Below are 24,381 nucleotides of genomic sequence, written 5' to 3' on the forward strand. Positions count from 1 at the left end.
TGCTGCTGTTGGTGGTGGGGATGAGGAGGAGGGGGAGGAGGAGGAAGAGAAGGAGCTATTTTACCCAGGACGCCTACCTAACACTTTTTTTGTGGTTTTGACTTCTATTTGAAATCTCTGATGAGGCCAGGTGATTTGCACCTGTTCATTCAAGGCAACAGACATATTCAAACTATTTTTTTGTTGCTGTTTTTAATTAGATTTCTCCTTCAAAACAGAAAGTGCATTACATTTCATGGGTCTCGCAAAGGGGCTGCCTTTTCTTTACAAACCGAATTCCGTATAAATTAATAAATGTTAAAGAGGCTAATATGTCACTGTTATTAGCTTAAAAAGAAAACAATTTACACATTCTATAGTATTCTTATAATACAAAACACTTCGGATTGGATTGCAGCAACTAAATGGAATTTTCATGTTCTGACCCAGAGAGCTTGCAACAATTTCCAACATCTACTTTTATGCATTTTTTATCAGAAAGGAGTTAAATTAAATACAAGATATTGTAGCCCCTCCCTCCCCAATATTTTCTTTAAATCACTAATAAATAGCAACAAACGACTGTGCAATTTCGGAAGGGAACCCAGAAGCTGGTGTGAGAAGCCTGCGGGTTCTGCAATTTTAAGTCCTGGGGCGGGGCGTGGGGGGGGGGGACTTGGGGCTGCCCTGGGGCCCAGGGAGGTCTGCCAGGTCAGCGACAGAATCGGTGAAGGAGAAAAGCCGTTCGGAAAGATCCAGAGCCCTAAGAGAAGTGAGTAGGGAGGTGTCTGAGGAGGGCAACGACATTTTTTCCCTACGATTCCCAAGTTAAAATGAAAGCAGGCCAAGTGGTGTGTTAGGTCTTAAAACCAACGGGAGGAAAGGTCCATCTCTTTATACCAAATTCCAAAAAGCACTTTACATTTTAAATATTCACAATAAAGTAACTTCTAGTCAGTGTGACTCACGATTTATTTACATAGAGCCTTCAACAGGTTACTTAGTGGGTTGAGCAGTTGTGGGCCGCAGGAGCGTCTCTTTTTCCCTAGGAGACGGACTCCCTGCGTGGCTCCGAGATTCGCACCAGGCGTTGGCTGTTGACTCTTCAGAAACACGACCCGGAGCTCAGGGACCGCCGAGCCAGGGATCGAGCCTGGATGGGGGCGGGGGGAGGGGAGGCGACGCTGAAGTCGCGGGTGGGAAGGGTCCTGGGAAGCCGTGGGGTTGCGGGTTCGGCTGCCGGTTTTTTTGCGCAGTACACTCGGCGGGCTCCCTTCCTTCTCATCAACGGCCGTCCTACCCTCAGCCCCCGCCACAATTTCTAGGTTAAAAAAATAGATATGTACATCTTAGAAAATAGTAAAGACCCGGGGAGCAGCCGGGGTGTTGGGGCCCGGGCCGGACCGGCTGAGCGGCGCGGTCTGGGATCCCGGCGCTGCGGGCGGCGCTCAGGACGAGCCCTCGGCTTCCGACGCGTGCAGCAGGAGGCCGCCGCTGCTCGACTTGTGCTTTTTTAGCAGCTGCGTGATTTTCTCGTCATCAGAGTTCGGGTCCAGAGGCTTGTTGTAATCGTCGTCGTCCTCCTCGTTCTCCGAAGTCCCCTTGAGCCGCTCGGTCTCCGAGTCCTGCTTCTTCTTGGCCGTGGCCATCTCGGCTGCGTGCTTCTTCCTCCACTTGGTCCGGCGGTTCTGGAACCAGACCTGAGAGAGGGCAGGAGGGGGGAGGCAGAGCCGGGAAGGGGGTGATTGAACGCCGGAAGACCCAGGCTCCCACCTCGCCACCCTCCCTTGCGGGCCCCCGAGGTCCAGGCGTCAAAGTCAGTCTGGTGGCCTCACTAACCCACCGCCGTTGCCATAGCGATAGTAACACAAGAGCATTGAGGCCGGCCATAAGCCATTTCTCCGAAAGAGTGAAAACAAGAGTTGCCCTAAAAATAAACTTGCTTTTCCTATGTTCCAGCAAGAAACGGAAAACTTGCTTAGTTTTCCGATAGTGGCGGATTTTAGTCCTTAATTATATCTGTAGATTAAGAAGTTTCAAACCACTACAGTGTTGTGTGATTTGTACAGAAGAGCACAGTATTAAATCCGATTATCGCTACTGTGGTTCTCACTTTTGAACACTTGACTGCTCACTTATTAGAGGCCCGAATCCTCACTAACTTCGCTAGTCAGTTCTCCTCTCTCCACAACACTTGATGTGTGATCCGAAGTTTCCGACAAAATGGCAACGCCAGTTCACGCATAGCAACCAACGCAGGCACATGAAAATATTCAACAGCTCAGTGCTGAGTTTCTTCACTCACCCTCAATGTTGTTCACAAAGCTAATATTATTACCATTCGCTATCTTTAAACGGAAAGGTTGCCGGTTACATTATTTTTATTATGATCTTGCCTCGTCTTTCAAACATTAGTGTAATATTGCTCCTGCCTACGACATTCATTTGCAATACGAATATGTTCAACCTGTTCATGATGTTTGACAAGGACTGACACATGTATTTTACTGTTTACAATCTGGGGAAAAAACAACCAATTTTCTCAACATGTTGAATTGTCCTCATTGTATGCTTCTCATCCGTTATTTATTTTATCCAGGGAATTAGAACTGTTAAGAAAAGTGGTTTTCTTTATATTGCTATAATAATTCATTTCTGGCCATAGGGACATATTTATGGTGGCAAATGAAGACCTCCAGATTAAGGTGGTAGACTCTCTAGCCACCCGCTGCAAAAATAATTTTGAATGTGATGGTTTTCTAATGGCCACGTGAAAAAAACTCGATTGAAATATATTGTAAGATGCTTGCCTAGCAGGGAAATAAACTTTTAAGTAGCTTGGTGATATTACTTCTTAATGAGAAACAATATAACTAAAGAAAGCAGACTCCACACACACACACCCTAAAGAAACAAATGCAACAAACTAAAGTGGACAAAGAGAACACAAAAAGCAAGTAAACCATCCCATTGAATTTACCCAGCAGGTTCAATCCCTTTACTTTCAGGGACAGATTTCTGAAAGTTGATTCCTTAGAACTGAAGTACACAACTCAATTATAGCCAGAGAGACATCTTACTTGGAAATTGTCATAAACTGCACTGTCTTAATTCTGCAGATAAACTTGCTTTTAAGAGAGTGCAACCCTAAAATTCACTAAAAATCTTGCCAGCTCACTTGGAAAATGACTATTCCAAAGCAATCGCATTCGTCTAAACCAAAGCAAGTTATCAGTGCTACATTCTTCTGGATTCATGTCCCTTTCACCTACAAATTAATATAGCACTGCAATTAATATAGATGCTCCCCGTTAGGAAATTATATATCTAGTGGGGTCTGAATTGACAAACAGAAGCTTGAGTGTCTTTACAAATAAAACAAATCAAGCTTTCTAATCGGCTCGATCTGTGCTCAGGGATATCTCCTTAGTGCTTTTATTCTCTGCTAAGGGCGAGTTCCCCCAGCACAGGCTGCAGTCTAGATTAGCCTAATTTCTAAGGCGGAGACTTGACTCCTTTTGTTCATCAACAGTTTGCCTCCAAAAGACCCCAACCCTCTCATCCGCTCCCCACTTCTCCCCAGGCTCCCGAGAGCGCACCCCACCTCCACCCGGATTGTCAGTTTGGGGAAGGGGAAAATACAGGCGTGTGGGTATGAACACACACACACACACACACACACACGCGCGCGCGCGCGCGCACGTTCGGGAACGCTATCCCTGGAGGTGTCAAAGGTCCACTCACCTTGACCTGACTCTCTGTCATCCCCAAAGAATAGGCCAAGCGAGCTCTCTCTGGCCCTGCCAGGTACTTCGTTTGTTCGAAGGTCTTCTCCAGAGCGAAGATCTGTTGGCCAGAGAACGTGGGTCTGGTGTGTTTTCTCTTCCCATCTTTGTCCAACAAAATGGATCCCTGATCTGCAAGAACCGATATCATAATCAGAGAGGGACGAGGCAACCAGTTACAGTTCTTCATGGGGGAGTGGGAGCAGGGAGAGAATTAGCAAAGCTAGGCGCAGTAGCGTTTGCAGTACATGCTCATCCGTGGTCTGCGCCGGAGGTGCACCCCGAGCTTCCTTTTGCCGGCTTCTGCTCACTACTTTTGTCGAAGCCAGGTGCAGTTGGGGCAGCAGTAAATACTTTATGCTTAACCACAGCGCCAAATAACTAGGGAGGCCACTGCTAAAGAGTGCCGTGCTGAAATGGGACACCACCCCCTTAACCTAAGCAGGAATGCATGAGAAAGGTCACCCTTGCCTCCCGGGTTAGTCTCTGTGCGCCTGAAAGAGAAGTAGTTTGGTACGAAGGTAACTGAATTTATATATATTTCCCTTAGTCACTCCCCTAACTTGTGTTGGTCAACAAAAGGCTCCTTGTGTTTCGCACAATTGAGAGCTAACTGGTCCCTATTCTGAGGCCCCTGTGGGCTGGAGGAAGAGAACGAAGGGGGGGGACAGCTTATGGCGATCCCTACAATCAACACTGATACACTTCCCCAACACCCCAATAACCCTATGGAGTTCCCTTCCCAAGAAAGCCTCACTTGGTTTCCTCAGTTACTGAAGTTATTGCCACTAAGCCCCAAGTAAGGAGGCCCAGTGACTTGGACTAACTTCAGGGACTTGGTCACCAGCAAAGAACAGAGTGGAAGATGGATCTGAGCAGGGCCCTGGACGCCATCTGGGGGCGAGGAGCCTTCTAGGAGCTGGGGCTCACTGGCCAGAAGCCTACCCAGATCTTGGGTCATAGAGGTGACCCAGACAAAGTCTTTGGGAGCGACGTTTTACTGCTGCGTCCTGCCACGGGTCATATTTCTCTCCCTCTCTTTTCTTGTGTTAAGCCAGTGAGTGTCGAAATGCCTCTTCTTTGTACCCAGATCCAACTTGCCAAGGACCCTGGGGTCCAGGAGTAGGGAGAGCCCAGGCCCTGGTCTGGGAACCACCGGCCCTGTCGTCAACGGGCTAGCTGTGAACAAGTGTGTTGGGGGTGCGCAGGGAGACGACTAAAATGTGAGCTGGAATAGCGGGGGAGATGTGCGTGCAAAAGCCTGCTTTTCTTGGGGCCATGAGTAGTTGTCCTACCCTCCTGGGTTTGCGGTAAACACGGGTCAGGCTACTGAAGGCCTGACTCTGGTTGGCTGGAAAGAGCCAGAAAAACTGGAGTGCAGAGGCCTTCTCCCTCTCCTGCCGCTTTCCAACTTTGTAACCCAAAGTTGGACCGTTTCAGGAGCAGCCCAGACAAAAACTCGCCCTCCGACGCTTGCTCCTGAGATTTGACGAACTCAGGAAATCTTGCATCCCTCGCTAGAAGCCCGGGTCCAGGCAACAGCATGCTATGCTAGTACTGCCAAACTGCTGGGGTGTCCAGGAGGACCGACCCATCCGCAGGCACACTAGGCACCGTGACCCGAAAGCAGGCATAGGAAACAGGGATCCGGGCCCGCGATAGTACTCACGCGGGGTACAGGCCAGGCGTGCGTCCCTCCAAGGCGGGCTCTGCATCACCCCGGGCCAGAAGATGGGCGTCCTGCCGGGCAGCTCGGCCAGGGGCTTGGGGTACCGGCCCACGGCGGCCACGGCCGCAGCGCTGGGGCTGAAGTAGAGCCCGGGCGGTGGCGGCGGCGGGCTCAGGCTGCTGAAACGGGGCAGGCCGGCCAGTAGCCCGGCGGGCGAAGAGGCGGCGGCGGCAGCGGCCGCAGCAGCAGCGGCTGCGGCCGCAGAGGCCGAGGTGGCTGAGGCGGACGAGGAGGTGGAGGAAGAGGACCCCGAGGGCGAGGCGGAAGGGAGGGCGGCCCCCGAGGCCACCGGCATGGAGGGCCGGCTCAGAATGTCGTTGATGCCGTGCGGGGTGGCGGCCGAGAGCTGCTGCGGGGGGCTGTTCAGGGACGAGAGGCCCCCCGCGGCCGGGGGCTTCAAGCCGCCTGGATTGTGGGAGCCCAAAGGCGGGGAGGGCGACGAGGACGAGGAGGACGAGGAGGAAGAAGGGGGCCCGGTGGGCAGCGGGGGGTAGGCGGCGGGGTACAGCGGGGTCTTCATCTCGGCCATGCTGTGCAGGGCGGCCAGGGGCGGACTGCTAAGCAGGAACGCGCTCTGCCGGGGGCCCTCCATCGCCCCCACAGCTAACATCCCACAGCCAGGCCCGAACCCGCAGCCGAGCAGGCCGGTGGCCCCGCTGGGGCTCTGGAGAGCCCGATGCGCCGGGGGTGGGCTCGGCTCACTGGGAGGCGACCGGCCAATGGATCCTGGACCGCGGGCGCCCGGAGCTGCTGTCCGAGCTGCGCAGCAGAAATGTCCAAACACCCCGCTGGAGGCGGCGACGGTCGAGGTCTGCCGCGCTGCCTTGGTTCGGAGAGTCCCGGACTTCGGTCCCCGACGCTCGTCCCTCGTCCGCGGCTCGGAGGGCTCTACTCCTCTTCTCCACCCCCGCGGGAAATCACCAAAACAAGCCCGGAGCCGGGCCCTGAGAGTTTGCAACAACGCTGGAAGCCACCGAGCGTACACTTTGATGTAGGAGGGTGGGGGCTGGCTCGCCGGCTTTGGGGAGCTTCAAAGGGAGCCGCGTTTCACCCGGTGCGCGCCTCTAATCTCGCTCGGACTCTCAGCGCTCGCCGCTGCGCAGCTGATTCGCACTCGCCTCTCGCTCGGGGGACAGAGCGCAACCGGCCCGCGCGGGGATCGCGCCTGCCACGGCCGCGGGCCCCGAGCTACTGCGCCAGAAAGGGCAATGTCACTGCTCCAGCGGCCTGGGGACTTGGCGCGCCCACGCGCCTGCTTCCCCTTTGGGCCACGCGGCGCCCGAGTAGCGGTAACGAAAAGGATTAAAGAGGAAAAGAAAAAGAAAGAAAAAAAACACTTAAGTGTGAAAAGTCTGACGGGTCGGTTCCCGCTCCGACCGTCCTTCCGCTTCTGCAAACTGGCTCGGAGACCCCCGCCCCACCCCCTGGCGCTCTCTCTTCCTCTCACTCTTCTCCTTTCTCTCTCCTCTCTGGCATTTCTCCTTGGCTTTCCAGGCTTGGCTCTTCTAAACCCTGTCCTCTGGCCAAACTGACCCTCTCGCGGCTCTTCCCTTCTCTGCTCTCTCCCTCCGGGCCTGACAGTTCGGATGAAGCTCTCAAAGGTAATAGAACATTTGCACCCCTCCCTGCCGCTCTTTAGCTGGGGGACGCCAGGGAGGGGCGGTGGGGGGCCAAAATGAGAACTTTCAGGGACGTCACCACTCTGGGGCTGCTCGGCGGGGCGGGACTGAGGAGCGGGGCGCAGGTCTGGGCGTAACCACCGCCTCCAATAGCGCTCAGCTTCTGCCTGGCCTCGTTCCTCGGGCACGCCCACCAGAGAGCGCCACACCCTCTGATTGGCTGAAGTTAGGAAGCCGTAAGGCCGCGCCCTCCTAGTCCCCCGGCCTCCTTTGGGCGGAGCCAAAAGGGGAGGGACCTGGCGAAAAGACTGTAGTTCCAGCCCAGGGCCAGAGGCCCCGCTCAATTAATTGTGCAAAATAAAATGGAAAAGGGGAGGAGGGAGCAGGAACGAAGAGGGTATTACTTTTTAAAGAGAGGAATAATGAAAAGCCAGCCCTTTTATGGAAAAGCAGTTTAACTTCGTGCCTTCCGCCCACATCAGCTCGCGTCATCCTCTCCCACTTCCCCCACCAGCTCTGGGCGCCTCACCTCGAATGGTGTCTGGACCCTTGTAAAAGAAACGGAGCTAATGGAGCAGGCAGCCGGCGCATCCCAGGCCGGGTTCCTTCTTTTGAAGGGATTAATTAAAGGCCATCTGGGCTCTTGCAGAATTGTGTAAATTAATTTGTTGCTCCTTAAACCTATAGATGTTCTTAATCCCCTCGCAGGCCTAAGGGTCATCCTTTCCCATCTTTCCTCCTCCTTCTCTTTTCTGTTCCTTCTCCATTTTGATTTTCATTCCTGAGCACCCCTCCCCACCGTTTTCACTTGGCGGGGGGGGGTCTCATTGCTCTAGGAACGAAATCAGCTTAATGGAAATATTTATCTCTTGTGTGATGTCCAAACCTAAGAGGAATGAGACGAATACCAATACTAATACTACTACTAATAATAATAATAATAATAATAATAATAATAATAAATAGTAATAATACTCCCTCTACTATTATTAGTTGGATTCACAGGAGGCAGAAGACTAAAATTCAGGCGGCAACTTTAGATACAGGAATACCTCCAGAATGTCCTGTCAAATTCTCAACTCCGAGCTGTTGAGGAAGCTGGAGAAGCCGGGACTTGAAGGCTGGGATTGGGAGCAATGGTCAGAAGGGCTTTGCTTCCTCTGCCTGGTCTTTAAGTTCTGGTCAGGGATGACCTAAGCCCTCGCTCAGGTCGACCTTGAAGAATCAGGCAGTTAATGGACCAGTGTGTGTTGGGGGGCGGGGGGAATCATCACAGAGATCTGCATGAGGTTACTAAACCCAAATTTAAGGCTCAGAAAACAGAAATAAAAATACAACAAATGACTCAAGAATAAAAATTGAGCTGCACCAGGGAGTTTGAATGTCAAGACGCCTTTGTTAGTCCAAGCAGGAGGCCTTAATCACCCCCACCTTTTCCCTTTCCCAAGCTGGAGTCTTCTACGGTGTCAACCTGGGGTTGAGTTTGAAACGTAAGAGCAAAGCCAAGCAGCTAATCAGCCTTTGCCCCTTTCGTTCACTCTGAGTCCGGGGATGATATTTGTCTTCCTCTATCTGTCCCACCTTTATTAACTTCAAGACTTGGCTAATGCCATCTTTTCATAGACTTTGGGATCTGACCTAGGAACGGTGGGGTTCTGCATGGATGGGAGGTATGTTAAGAGGCCGCCAGCCTCTGGCTTCTGAGGAGAGCTGAAGTGGGCACTGTCTGCACTTCCACGTGCCTCTGCGCCTAAACCCGAGAAGAGCCGCCAGCCAAATTCGCGGGGAGACTTCAGAGGCGACAGTGGCGGTGCAGTCACCGGTCCTGGTTCTGGCTTCCTCACAAACCTCTCCCACTCGGATCCAGCATTTCAGCGGTGGCATAAGGTCAGCCTGCACCCGAATCTTGGGCCTCCAGGGAATCTGTTCAGTGCCTCCGGGAAGGAAGGGCGTTCGCAGGGACTAGGTAGGAACTGAGAAAACGAAGCTACTGGTCTTGCAAGTTAGCCGCTCCAAAAGTGCCTATCCCTGTAGATACTGTAATATGCAAAAAGATGGTAGTTTTAGAAACGATCATTTTTTCTATTGAGAATTTAGTATCTGGTGTTGGGAAGGAGATGTTAAAAAGAGACCCGAAAGAAAGACAAAAGGAGAGAGAGGCACACAGATAGAGACAGATGGAGAGAGAGAAAAGGAAAGAAAGAGAGAGAGAGAGAGAGAGAGAGAGAGAGAGAGAGAGAGAGAGAGAGAGGAGATCAGTCAACTCCAGTTTAACTGTACTTGCTAGTTGCAAAGCTGGGTTTGAAATGAAGAAGTCTCGTCCGTTGATTCTGTAACTGTCATTCACGTTGTAGAAATTAAAGTAGTATGATTCTTAATTCTAGCAATAAAAGATTATGGGACCTGTGTCCTTGGTCCCTAACGGGTGAATTCGGGTGCCTAAATCCTCCGGCAGGCAGCGTTCCGCATTCACTCTGCCAGCCTCAGAAGAAAGGCGGGTGCCTCTAGCCAGGTTATGTCGGGAATCTGCCCCCAGCGTCCCAGGAGAGTGAGCTGCTCGGTTCATTCGGGTAGAGATCGCTTTGCCCTCTACTGATCCACTCTGGCCCAGGTCCTGCCAGGCACTGCCTGGTGGGCTCCAAATACTCTTGGGAATACAGACTTGGTTTTCCTTGGGGGAACTACCCGGGCCTCTAAGCTCTTATACCCACTTCCCACTAAAGAAGGTCTAAGCGTCGGTCCCTGTTCTTTCCAACACTATGTTTCTATATGTATACAGCTATATATCTGGGAGGGGCAGGCTGTGCTTGAAAGCAAATGATTTGCATTTTAATTAAAAATAAATGAAAGCTTTTGGCAAATCCGAAGTTGCAGGAAGGGTTCACAGGGCCGCCTTGAGGAAGATGATCTGCCCCTGGACTTTAAGCCTGGGGACAGTGGCTCTCCGGTACCCGGATTCCAGTTGCAGCCTACTCCTGGGAACTGCAGCTTGCGGGATCCACTGGGCTCTGCATTCCCCCTTGACCTTTGACTCAGAGCGCCACACCACGTTCTATTGATACTTCTGCTTTAAGAGAAAGGAGCCGTCATTAGATCCAGGGTGACACATAGGATGGATGCGAATGAAACCCCAGCTAACTGTACATAGGCTCCTCGAAGATACCAGTGCCTCTGCCCCGATTATATTAGTGTCAAATGTCGGGATGCTCGAAGGTGCTGTAGAAAAGCTATTGCTACAAAAAGGGAGGGGGGAGTGGGCTGAGGGTTATGTGTTTCGGACAAAACAAAACAAAAACAAAACAAAACAAACAACACACACTAAACAACAAGAAGTCTCTTCGGAACCTGTTTTGTGTAACCCGCTGGAAGACTAACCATGCCACAACAGGATTGGGGCCTGTTTTGGCTGAAAAAGAAAGGTTAGTTTTAAAATAATGTTAACAAAATGAGCTAGTGGCTACAAAGAAATACAAGGAAGACACAAGAATGTCCCCAAACTGGCCCAGCCTGCTCTAGGGAACAGACGGTGGTGGGGTCAGGGGAACATTAGTGGATCTCTTTGCGGTTAAATGTTGTCAGGTGGGAACCGGACCCGAAAGTTCTGCCAAAAGGGAAGGAGATTAAGAAAGGAGAGCAAGACCCTGTCAACCCACACCTGGGCAGGCAGTGAAGGCCCTGGTGGCTAGCGCGGGGTGGGAGTGGTGGGGGTTGTGTGCCCTCCCTGCTCACCCTTAAGGAAGCGCCAGCAGATGCATGGTGGGATCTTCTACCAAAAGACCCAGAACCCCTCTCCAGGACTTGCCTCAGCCTCCTTGGGGGCTGCCTTCCCCCGCAACCCGCAGCCCAGCACCCCTGCAAAACAGCTGCAGCACGCGACCCTGTGGAACAAGAACAGGAGTGCCCCACCGGAGGATTCCGAAAGGACCTCAGAAGACGGGAAAGAGCAAAACTTTAAATATGTATAAGTATCTTCAAACAAACAAAGCAGATAGACGTAGGAATGCCAATATACAGCTTTTCAAATGAAAATCACCCCTCTGCGCATCCCCCAAACCCTTGGTTTGCAATCTTGGTTTCCTTTGAAGTATATATTCTGGAATACATACAGATGGAGAATCATATGGTTGAAGGAATGCCCGTTCTAGAGTTAACTCACAGAGGAAAATGCTAGGTCAGTCTAATGCCTCAGATTTGATCTGATGTGCACAGTTTTGATTGACAAGCTTACATAATGACAGGCAACATGCATGGTTTTTGATAGACTCCATAAACCGGTTCCTCCCGTGGGATTAAGCGCCTGAGTGTGTGGGCGTTGGTCCTTGCCTGTCTCCCGGGTGCAGCTTCTTATTCTTCTGTCCCGGCGGCGGCTGGAAAGTTATTTTATTCCTGTAGCCGGTTGGCCTACACCCGCTTGTGAAACTTTGTGCAGTTATCGCCCTCTTGTGGGGAAAAAATTCCTAACATTTTCCTAGAGCCCAAGGAAGAACTGTGGGCCTACTGCGTTGGGTTGTCAGTGGCACAGGCTGCCTGAGTGTAATCCCCGTGCGGTTCATTAGCATTTGATAATTTCTTTATTATCTGCCGAATTCTTGACGTGAAGGATGGGTCCATTAGTTTTGCTTTAAGTCAGGTGCCACAACCCTTCTGGAATGAACATTTAATGTTTAAGTCTTTCTAACTATGGTGATTCACACTGCTACTTGGCTTCATTGCCACTTTTATCGGAATTATGTTGGCTTTCTGCTTTCTTCTCTGCGCATCGAGTGGAATTTTGCTCATTGGCACACTTGGAAAGTTCAGAGGATATACAAGTACACATAACCCAAACATTGTGATCTGCAACCCCACCTTCCATGTGACCCCCAACCCCACCTTCCATGCCCACACTGTGACCCCCAACCCCACCTTCCATGCCCACACTGTGACCCCCAATCCCAACTTCCATGGCAACACTGGTCCACAATTGTACCTTCCATGGCAACACTGTGATCTGCATATACTTCCCTTCTCTGGTCTGAATGTTGAGATTATTCTGAAGTAGACAGAGTTGTGAACTGAAGGTTGTTTTTATAACCTTTATTTGCACGGGGAAGCAGAAACAAACCTGACTTGGGAATTAGCCTCTCCCAAGAAGGATCATATTCGTGTGTCAGAAGGCCTAGCTCACTTTAATAAACTGCAGTCTTGCCTGGAGATTGCTTCAGTGGCAAGGTTCCTCCTTGATCCTTCCCGTCACCGTCACCGTCAAACCCTTCACACAGCCGCTACTCCTCAGCATGCTGTGACAGAGGAACATGGATAGCAGCTAATAAATGTTTAGTGTTCTAAGTAGTTTATGGCACTAATTCAACAGCTCGACAAATTAGGCAAAATAAACATCCTCCTGTGGAACGAAGTTGTAGCACAGAGAATTTAAGAATTCTACTCAAGAATTAGAAAAATAGCGGGGTGATGGTGGCGCACGCCTTTAATCCCAGCACTCGGGAGGCAGAGGCAGGCGGATCTCTGTGAGTTCGAGACCAGCCTGCTCTACAGAGCTAGTGCCAGGACAGGCTCCAAAACCACAGAGAAACCCTGTCTCGAAAAACCAAAAAAAAAAAAGAATTAGAAAAATAGGAAGACTAGAATTTTTACACACACGCACTCACGCGCGCGCGCGCGCGCGCGCGCACACACACACACACACACACACCCCAATCTGGCTCCAGAGCCACCATGCTTTTAATCGGTATATTATACTGGCCTTCTGCTAGCTTCAATAATAATAATGCTTAAATGTTTGTGAAAGCAAGGGGCTGGGCATGTAGCTTAACAGTAGAACACTTGCCCAGCATGACACTCAAAGGCCTGAGCTCCATGTCAGTGCCAGGAAGGAAAAATAGAAGAGTGTGTGAAAGCAACTTGAATACTGAAAATCGTCAGGTGACTCTATGTATCCATTACAAAGGAAACGTAATTCACCATATCTTGGGTAGGAGAAGGATTTTGGACCATCTCAAATAATAAGAATTTAATCCCTGGAAATAAATGTCTTTAGCTTATACACAAGTCAAGTACCTAATTTTAATTTGTGTTATTTTTTAAGTCAACACACATTTTTGTTTCTGTTTTTGGTGTTCATGGTCTTAGGGATCTTACTGGCTTCACACATGGCAGACAAGCATCCAACTTGCAAGCCATGTGCTCAGTCCAGGCTTTCAAGAGACTTACTTTTAATTTTTAGTATTTTAAAATTGCAATTGAGTCTGGCCTTGACCTCTCAACACTCTTCAGCAAGCCTCCTACTTCCATCCCCTAATTTCCAGGACATAGCTATGAACTGCCTCCTCTGGCCCTTTTAAAGCTTTTTTCATTCTAAATACACACAAGCCAGATCCACATCAATATTCCCTTAATCCATCAGGACAGCTACTCACAGAGATGCTGAAGATATCCACAGTCAATGACCAGGTACCTTTTGTAGTAGGGGCTGCAGGCCTCTTCCCACAGCCTGGCAGCCTGGCTAGCTTATGCCCCGAAATAACAACAGACAAATTGTATTCTTTTAAACACTGCTTGGCCCATTATATCTAGCCTCTTCTCGGCTAACTCTCGCACCTGGACTAGCCCATTTCTAATAATGTCTGTAGCACCTCAAGGTGTGCTTACCAGGAAGATTCTAGCCTACGTCTATCCTGGGTTGGAGCTTCATCTCGTCTGCCCCAGAGAGCAGAGCTAAGGCGTATGAGCTCACTGCCTCTTCCTCCCAGTATTCTGTTCTGTTTACTCCACCCACCTATGTTCTAACCTATGAGGGCCAAGCAGTTTCTTTATTAATTAACCAATGACCTTCCTCCATCAACCTTTACATTAAACTAACCAGTCTAAAAAAAAACATTCACTGCACATTAACCCAAGGAAATCCTCAGTTACCTGATATACTTCAGGTGACAAAGTTATGATTGCTGTGGAGGCACAATACTGAAACCATTTGTCAATCAGTTTTGCACAGGCATCACCCCATCAGAAGGGGTGCTGCCATAGTCATCAATTAACCAGAGGGATACCCTATCTGTTGGAATAGATGTACTGTTGTTTTGCTTGTTTGTCTGATGGCTTCTTTTGAGACACAGTCTTTTGATATATCCCAGGGTGGCCTTGAACTCAGTGTTAAACTTGTCTTAGAGGCAAGCCTGTTTCAAACTGGTAATTCTCTCATCTCAGCCACCTAAGTACCAAGAACAAGGTGTGCACCATGGCCAGGTAGATGTACTATTTATCTGCCTGAGATTTAAAAAGAAAGAAATTATTCAGCTCCTTGTTGATGCACATCTTCTCAGCTACGATCTTGGATAGGTTAATTACTCTGTTGGAAACTGATACTTTGTCAGGTTAGTAAATCAGCCACTCTTCTGAAAAGGTGCTGGCTTTAAGATGTCCTTCCCTGGAGCTGTTAATGGAGGTGTCTGGAAGCTATGAAGACCCCTGTGAGATAAAAAGGTGATACAAAACTCTCAAGGGAACCAATGTAGGCAGAGGTTTCTGTCCCACCAGGTCCCTTCAGCCATTTAGTCCCAAAGAAACACACAGAGGTCTATATTAATTATAAACTGGTTGGCCTATTCACTCAGGGTTCTTATTAACTCTTATATCTTATATTAACCCATAGTTCTCTGTGTTAGCCATGTAGCTTGGTACCTTTTATCAGTGAGGCATTCTCATCTTGCTTCCTCTGTGTCTGGGTGACTACTGCAGACTGAGCCTTTCCTCTTCCTAGAATTCTCCTATTCTGGTTACCCCACCTATACTTCCTGCCTAACTACTGGCCAATCAGCATTTTATTAAACCAATACAAGTGACAAATTTTTAAAGGGTACAAGACCATTATCCCATAGCAAACCAAGACTTTCTGATGTCTGTCATGTGTAGAAAAGCCCATCCTTGGGAAGGAAGAAGAGGCAGAATTTAGATGACTCAGCAAGAGCAAACAATTCTCTGTTCTTTTGTTTGGATCTCAAGCTGCCCAGTGTGCTTTGCACAGAGAGGTCCAGTAGATGCAGCAGCAACAACTCCTAATCTACAAAGAACTCCTCATAGGGACTCTCCCATGCTGGTGAGTCCCTTGTAGAAACCAGTTCATTCTAGTCTCTGAGGCATTCTGTCAGCAGTCAAGGCAAGGACAGTTTTTTGCCCATGTGGCTAGCTTTGCCACATTGAAAGCAAACTCCATATGGAGCTTCTCCAATGTCCATCATTCTTTCCTGAAGTAAATTGGTGCTTCCAGAAGCAGACATGTCTCACAATCATGAAAAGCCTTAGGTTATTAAAACATCTTAAATCCATATTCTGTAGGTCTCTGGTGAGTTCAAAGACCACAGAGCTAGCAAAAATATATCTCTGTTTAACCTTGAAAAAACACTAACATGACCACAAGTTTGATTAGTATAGACTAACTTATATTTCTTAATTATACATTAATTTTTAAATGAGCTGCATATGTACAATGCCTTAAACAAGAATTAAATCATATATGTAGTTTAACAAAAATAACCTTAATTTTGTATCGATATACAAAAACACTTTAAGAATAGAAACATATACAGACTATATTCTAACAAAAATAACCTTAAATTTGGGCTAGAGAGATGGCTCAGAGGTTAAGAGCATTGCCTGCTCTTCTAGAGGTCCTGAGTTCAATTCCCAGCAACCACATGATGGTTCAAAATCACCTGTAATGAGATCTGGTGACCTCTTCTGGCATATAGGCACACATGCAAACAGAACACTGTATACATAATAAATAAATATATATTTTTAAAAATAACCTTAAATTTGGATCAATATACAAAAATCCATATCAATGGAAAATATTTGAGAATAATAGTTACTTCTTAGTTTAAAGTAGATTCAATAAACTATCCTTTTATTCTATCATTTCTATATCCCCCTTTTTTCTTTTACAGGAAGAAATTCTTAAATCCAACCTTCTTTGCTTAGTTTCTTCCCTTATAATGACCAATAACAACTTGCAACCAACCCCTTTAAATGATGACAAACATCCATACCCCACCGAATGACCAAAAACCATCCTCTCCACCTCTTGGGAATGTGGGCCTCATGTTCTTAAAATTACCTCTTGCTGACTGGGGGCTGACAGCATTTTAGTGGACCTTGAGAAAATCAAGATAACTACCTGTAACATCTGTTGTGAAGTCTGTGTAGTGGGATACTTCAGGGTTTATCTGAAGCCCTAGTTAGAGTAGTCTGTGAGGCCAGACCCTCTCAGCTAGCAGCTTCGAAGTTGTCCTGAGCAGTTTGTAGTGCAAAACTCATCTGTGTGATGGAGGAGGGTCATCTGTCTATGTGTTACTTTCATTGGTTAATAAAGAAACTGCCTTGGCCCTTTGATAGGACAGAAAATTAGGTAGGTGAAGTAAACAGAACAGGATGCTGCATAGAAGGCAGTAAGGCAAACGCGATGAAGCTCCAGCCCAAGATGGACGTAGGCTAGAATCTTTCCCGGTAAGCCAACACCTCATGGTACTACACACATTATTAGAAATGGGTTAATCAAGATGTGAGAATTAGCCAAGAAGAGGCTGAAACTAATGGGCCTGACAGTGTTTAAATGAATACAATTTTTGTGTTATTATTTCGGGGCATAAGCTAGCCAGGCAGCCGGGAGCTGGGCAGGAATGCAGCCCGCAGATCCTTCTACATCTGTGGGTAGTGTTTGTCAGTTTAATGGCATTACTATGATCCAGATAGAATCATCATTGTATTGTCCCATCATTTTTTTTTTTGGAGACTTCAAAGGTTGTTGTTAGCTATGGTCATGATTCATTGCAGAAAACTTAAAACATTTTAAATGTCATATGCAACAGATCTCAGAGAGGTTAAAGGACCACAATATTAAATATCATAAAGGCTTTGAGCCACTTTACTTAATTTTGCTGACTTATAGCCTGACTTTTCTGATTTATTTGTATCAGTATAGAAAGTAGGGACTCCAGAAATTGGTGTTCCCTTTATTATATGAGAGAGAATCCAATTAGTTCTTTTTATAAAGTGAATTCTCTTGCTTTTGGGATATTTGTTGTTAATCTCTCTCAAAAAATTATTCAAAACTCAAATTTCAGCATTAGTAAAAGGTACCACAATTTCTGCTGGGTCTATTTCTTCTAATTAATGAAGTCTCAATTTTCCTTTCAGAATCAATTTAGAAATCTTTTGTGCATAAGTCTTTAATATTTTACTCTGTATGGTAAAAATATTCATTCTAAGATATTATCTTCTCTCTGCATAAGAGTTCCTGTAGGAGAATGAGTATAAGATAGAATGACTAGGATGCAGTCAATCTCTGGATCCAAATGATCCACATGTGCATCCTGTAATTTCTTTTCTTCAAGAGCCAATTTTATCTCAGCCTTGGCTCATAGTTTTCTTGGGCTATTTAAGTTCTTGTCAGCTTGTAAGGTTTGAACTAAATTACTTAGTTCTTGAGTTGTTAATCCAATTGTGGGCCATAGCCAGTTAATATGTCCCAATTTTTGATATTCATTCATAATTAATCTCTCCTGATTTGTACTTTCTGTGGTTGAATTTTCTGTAAACCTATTTTATATCCGAAATAGTTTAGTAAAATCTCTTCTTTGTATTTTTTTCAGGAGCAATTTATAATCTTTAACAAGGAAAAATTCTCTTTATTTCATCAAACTTTTTTTTGCATAGTACCTGCCTCTGAATCAACCAGCAAGATATCATCCCTATAATGGTAAATGATAGGTTGAGGGAACTGTTTATGAATTTTAATAGATGTTATACAAAAGATTGACACCAGGTGGGACTGTTTAACATTCCTTGTGGAAGAATTTTCCAATAGTACTTTTTAACAGGCTGGGAATTATTTGAAGTAGGCACCACGAAGGCAAATTTTTCTCTATCCTTGTCTTGTAAAGGTAAAAGAGCAATTTTTAAATCAATCACTATAATGGACCATCCCTTGGGTATTAAAGATGGCAAGGGAATTCTAGGCTATAAAGAATCCATTGGCTTCATTACCTTATTTGTGGCTCTTAACTTTGTTAACATTCTCCATTTTCCAGATTTCCTTTTAATAACAAATATAGGAGAATTCCAAGGACTGGTCAACTCTTTTATTTTTTTATTTTATTTATTTATTTATTTTTGGATTTTTCGAGACAGAGTTTCTCCATAGCTTTTGGTTCCTGTCCTGGAACTAGCTCTTGAAGGCCAGGCTGGCCTCAAACTCACAGAGATCCACCTGCCTCTGCCTCCCTAGTGCTGGGATTAAAGGCGTGTGCCACCACTGCCTGGCGACTGGTCAACTCTTAAATATGTTGGGCATCTAACTGCTCCTGAACCAGCTGTTCTAGTTCCTGTAATTTTCCTGATGTCAAAGGCCATTGTTTCAGTATAGGTTTGTCAGTTAACCATTTTAAAGGTAAGGCTGTTGGTACCTTTGAAAAACCAACAACTGTTGTGTCCTGTTCATATACAACCTGAGCAGTCTGTTATAGTTCTTGATGATACATTTAAATATTTCTCTTCATATTTTTTATTTTATGGTTTGTTTCTGAGATTGGAGAAATGTTAATCTGAGTTTTCCATTGCTACAATAAATCATATCCCCATAAATTTATTGTTATACTAGCTATTTATGGTTTTAATTTTTCTATCTGTCATTCTGGCCCTATACACTCAATTCATCTTGCATTTTGTTTTATGCAAGTTCAAATTTCTAGAAGCTGAATATTTACTTGTGAAGAGGCCAATTTAGATGCCAAGATTTTGGTGAAATTATTGTTACATCTGCACCTGTGTTTACCAAACCCCCCATTTCAATGTCATTTATTTGTATATTTAGCTTTTGTCTCTGATCACTTGACTTTAAAGAACTAATCACCTTTTTGCATCCTGAATTAGCACTTTCAAAAGCCAAAGATTCAGTTAATATTTATCTAGCTTCTGGATATGTTATCGTTCTATTTATAAGTGGTCGATCTTTGTAAAAGAAAAGTTAGTAAAGTCTTCTTTTGAACTTTGTATAATTTAAATAAATGACTCAGTCTTTTTTCCTGATTCATCAACCCTGCCCCAAGCATTCAAAGTTTCCATACAGCATAGAGCCAATGTATGAATATTAAATGTAAAGTGTCTCTGCAAATCAGCATGTTGGCCTTCATTGAGAAGCTTATCTTGGGAAATATTAATACTTCTAGTCCCACTTCATTGTCCTATGACAATGTTTTCCATTGCAACTGAGGACCAACTGCCAATGTTGTTGTAGCTAACTAAATCTTTTCTGTCCTGTGGAATAATTCTTTTCTAAGTTGCCCATGAATTTAACATCTGCTTCACAAAGGGTGAATACATACCATATGAAATAATTGCTTCCTTAAATCCCTTAAAATCTAAAATTTCTACAGGATCCTGGTGAACTTCTTTATATCCTTGGGGGTGCCTATCATCTGACAGTCATTCTTGTATGGTAACTGGATAAATTAAGGTTTGTTTTCTAATAACTGTAGGCAGCTCCTCTTCAGTTTCATAATGCAATGGTGTGCTAGGTTCTGCTCTAGATTCCTCTGCCTGATCTTGTTTTTATCATTAAGTCTTTCTAAGGGTTGTATCTTATCAACAGTAAGTCTGTCTAAGGCTTGTATCTTATCAGTCAAAATTCTGTATTTGGCACAGTTATCAAACCACTTTTTAATGGATAAAATATGAATTATCAAACTAAAAGTAATTACAATCAGCATTATGTCAGTCCCTGATAAGTGGTTTATCTTCTCAATTGTTTTTTTCCATTTTCAAGCTATTGATAGTAGCACCATTCAGTCCTAACTCCCTGCATTGAGGTATTTCTGATTTTTTAAAAATATTTATTTATTTATTTATTTATTATGTATACAGTGTTCTGTCTGCATGTATGCCTGTAGGCCAGAAGAGGGAACCATATTTCATTACAGATGGTTGTGGGCCACCATGTGGTTGCTGGGAATTGAACTCAGGATTCCTGGAAGAACAATTAGTGCTCTTAACCTCTAAGCCATCTCTCCATCCCGAGATATTTCTGATTCTTAACATGGGAAAGACTTTTCTTTTTAATATTATTAAACTCTCTCCTTAAGGACTTCTCAAGTGTCTCATTAAATCTGCTGACTTCTTGGTTTGTCTGCAGCAAGAGCACCATCAGCAGAGGGTTCACTCCTCTTCTGAAGTTTCCAAGCACAAACTCACTTTCCAGTGTCCTGCAAGCAGCAGTGATGGCAGCTTACTGCCGTGACTCTCCTTTTGTGAGGTTCAGCCATGGACTGGATGCCAAATGTTGATTGTTTTCTCCTTCAGCACAGAGGCTGAGCTTTAATCTGCTGCTGCTGCTGCTTTCGCCAGCCATTCTGGCTCCTCTGTTGCTGGCCTGCTTCTCTACCAATGGGCTAGACACTGAGGCCATGGCCTGGCTTTAATCTGCTGGCTGCTTTTGCCAGCCAATCTGGCTCCTCTGTTGTTGGCTTGCTTCTCTAGCAATGGACTGGACACTCAGGCCATGGCCTGGCAGGAATTCTGTTCCAGCAGGCACAAGCTATGTCACCGCTGCCAAATACAGCTTTTAATTAAATCTCTATTGTTCTATTAATCAATAAGACTCAGGAGTCAAAGGCTGGGGTGGAAACCTGCTAGCTCAGAGAGGTTGAGTTGCAACTAGCTGACCTTCTTTCTTTGCCAGAGTCTCTGAAAGAGAGCACCCTTCTGCTCTGCCAAAACAAAAGGACCCACACTGTACTAAGTCCCTCCCTACTACTTCCTGTGTGTCTATCATCAATGACTCTCTAAGATGGCTTTCTGTCAACTAGTTGCTAACTCAGCCTCCTGACCGAAGGTTTATTTTAATTAATGCAAATGCAAACTTGGGGTTCACAGTGTAATTGAATATCCCACAACAGGACAGCACAGAGGCAGACCCTGTCAGACAGCATTGGTAAACTATCAATGTATTACTAGACTTTCAGTTGCCTCCAATGTTCCATCATCCTAGTAAACTGTTACCAACCCACACACACTGCGCTCAGTGCCCTTTGTTCTCTCATGCCCTCCTGTGCTTAGAATGCCCTGCTTTGTCACTATAAATCTATGTGCTCACAGAATCTCTTTCCAGACCGTTTGCATCTGTAGAGCAAGCCCACACTTTCCTAATCTTTATAACCCTTTTACCTCACCCAGGATCCAGACCACGGCCAGTGTCCAACATCTGTCCATCAACACCACCTCCTCCACAAAGTCTTCTTGACCCTAATTAAGCATTGGTGATGAAAGTGCATGTGCTCCCATACAGGGTAGATATTTAATTAATTTTCAACTTTTACAGATCAGGTGAAATTAAAGCTTGGGTGTTTACTATCACTCTGTGCTCAGCACTACTGTGAAACCTTAACTGATAAAATGCAGAATTTTTTGGTATGTGTGTTTGTATGTATTTGTGTGTGTGTGTTGTTTTGTTTTGTTTTATTGTTTTTTTCAAGACAGAGCTTCACTATACAGCTCTGGCTGTCCTGGAACTCACTACCTCACTATGTAGACCAGGCTGTCCTGGAACTCACTATGGAGATTCACTGGCCTTGAACTCATGGAGATCCACCTGCCTCTGCCTCTGCCTCCCCGGCACTGGGATGAAAGGTGTGCTACACCCAACTAAAGCACAGCTCTTACTCATGACCTTGTTTCATCATCTTTGAAGAAATGGGGTACAATATACAAAATTCCAGGATGCTATTCTGTATTATTATGCGGTTTGTTTTAAAAATAGAAGGTAAATGTTATGGAAACTGAGAATTACAGCGCCATCCAAAGGTGTCAGGTGGAAGTGGAGACTCTGGGGAGAAGCAATGTTGGAGGATGGTAGGGATTTTCATTCAGAGAGCGAACAGGGTCCTTGATCTGGAAGTAGAAGAAACACACACAACCAAGGAAGAGATAATGGGAGAACACACACTTCGTTTTTACTAAGTGCTGAATTTGTGCTTTCAGCACAGATGGGGGAGAGTGGGAAAGCTGTCTCTTCATAGACATGAAGCTGAGTTTTGCCTAAAAATATCTGCTTTCTCAAACCCCTCTTGGATTGTGGCAGTTGTTGGCTTCCTTCATCAAGTGTCTGCCCACAGTTCCCTGAATTTACTTGTGTGCCTCTCCCACACCTCCAACAGGAGGGAAAACAGATAGAACTGAAGCAGATAGCTGGGATAGGACGAAGGAGGAACTGAACCATCTTACCCAGTGCCTGGAGAACTCAATCTAAAGCTCATCAGAGTCATCAGGAGACTGGGGTAGAGGTGGGAGGGTGGAGACGGCTCTCAGTAAAGCACTTCCCACATCAAGCTTCAAGGTCTGAGTTTGGAACCCTACAATCCACTTTAAACCTGCACCACAGCACATCAGCAATGCCAGAGGTTGGAGGAGGGGCCTAGATAGGCAGATCCTTAGGGCTCACTGTTAGAGACCTTGCTTCAAAAATAAAGTGGACATCAATAGAGGAATACACCCAACATCAGCATCTGTGTGCTTTCACACATGTATGTATTACACACAAGCATGTACACACACATACACCTCATACACACATACACCTCACACACACATGCTCACACGTGTAAAAGATATCAGTTGGCAACGTGGGGTGGCGGTGGGGGAGGGACATTAGCTACTAAAAACCAAGACTGGTAGTTGTCCAAGCTAGGCTTGAGAATCTCAGCTCAGGAGTCAAAGCCAAAGAGAATCATTCAAATGGCCCTGAGAACAATTGCCACTGCTTATAATCAGCCAAGGCTGGTCAGCGTGAGCCTCTCCTGTATCAGGACAAACATGGATTAGGATTTAGGAGAGCAGAATCCTGAAGCCACCAGGGTTCGAATGTTGGTGGACCTAATGTTATTGGTCTTCAACACACTAACAAATAAGGAGATTGTTGGTTAAGGTCATTTTTATGTTGCCTTCCAATGCTCATATTCTTTGATCTAGTTGATCAGTACTCAGGTGCACACAAAAGACAACACGGAGGCAGGCCTGTCTGAAGAAGATTCTGAGGCTGAACTTGCCTTCTTGGTCACTACCTGAGGACTGTGGATGGTCCCCTTCCTTGCAGTTGTAAAGCACACATGTGACCACAGCTGGTCTAGGCACTCTTTCAACTGGACGTAGTTCAAATGATGTTGATTTGTTATAGCCACCCGTTTGCACATCATGCATTTCCTCAGTGTTTGGAGCCTGTGACAAGGGTCGGTTCACTCCATATGCATGAACCCTCAGTAGAATTCTCTCAGAATTATTCATGTCAAGGGATCACACTGTAGCCAATAGATTTGAGACTTACTCAAAGGATGTCACTGCTACCTGTTTGCAGTTTGGGCTGTGAAGGGATTCCTAGACAAATACAAAGGTGTCTGAATTTCGGACAAAACCCAGAATGTATTCCAAAGCGATGGATACAAATCACGTCCAGGACACAGGCAGTGGACAATGTTGGAGATCCTCTATTTGCGTGTTCTTCCACTTAGCTCTTTGTGCTGGGGATCCATCTCAGGACTGTGCGCATATGCTCAGCATATACTTTCCCAGTGAGTTTTCCTCCCTCAGCCCCAGTATTGGAATTTTAAAACCAACTTGTGCTTTTAGTATTTCTGGAATGTAGTGAACTGACAGGGTGATGTATTAAGAGTCAGAGAGCATTGATTCTAGCACTTTCCATCTGACTTCCTTCATTCTTAAAAGAGTAGATGAAAACACGTGCCTCTGTAGACAGTTTTGGCTCAGCAAGCAGAGCATATACTAGACAAGGGGAAGCAACCCAAGTATCCATCAACTAATACATGAGAAGATAAAATGGGATATAGTTATACAGTGGAATATTACTCAGCAATAAAACAGAATAGAGGGCTAAGGAGATGCTCAGTGGTTAAAGCATTTGCTGGGCAAATTTGAGGACCAGAGTTCAAATTCCAAGAACTCACTGAAGATTGGGTTGGTGTGGTGACCAGTCTATATTGCTGGTGCTCAGAAGGGAGACAGGAGAAGCTCTGAGTTCAGCTGATAGACCCCCGCTCAATGAAAAGGTGAAAGGGTTGAGGACGACTTCTGATACCAACCAGCTAGTGGCTCCCGGAGGAATGGAAGGTCTCTGGTTAGCTATGCTGGGGTGCAGGGCAATGTAGTTATAAACTGCACAACTGTGAATTTCCTAAAAGCTTCTGAGCTGTGTGCTTAGTAATTACAGAAT

At 46.0% G+C, this 24,381-nt stretch overlaps 1 protein-coding gene across 1 annotated transcript; it reads right to left on the reverse strand.

The window, feature by feature from the left end:
* Positions 1-219: 219 nt before the first annotated feature.
* Positions 220-6,139, reverse strand: Nkx6-1 (NK6 homeobox 1). The gene is made up of 3 exons (XM_005359569.2): positions 5,434-6,139; positions 3,724-3,896; positions 220-1,679 (listed from the first exon to the last, which is right to left on the reverse strand). The coding sequence occupies exons 1-3, from the start codon at positions 6,101-6,103 to the stop codon at positions 1,428-1,430; spliced, it is 1,095 nt and encodes a 364-aa protein (XP_005359626.1). The 5' UTR covers positions 6,104-6,139; the 3' UTR covers positions 220-1,427.
* Positions 6,140-24,381: the final 18,242 nt, after the last annotated feature.

The sequence above is a fragment of the Microtus ochrogaster genome, linkage group LG1 (assembly GCF_000317375.1).
Source record: "Microtus ochrogaster isolate Prairie Vole_2 linkage group LG1, MicOch1.0, whole genome shotgun sequence".
NCBI lineage: Eukaryota > Metazoa > Chordata > Mammalia > Rodentia > Cricetidae > Microtus > Microtus ochrogaster.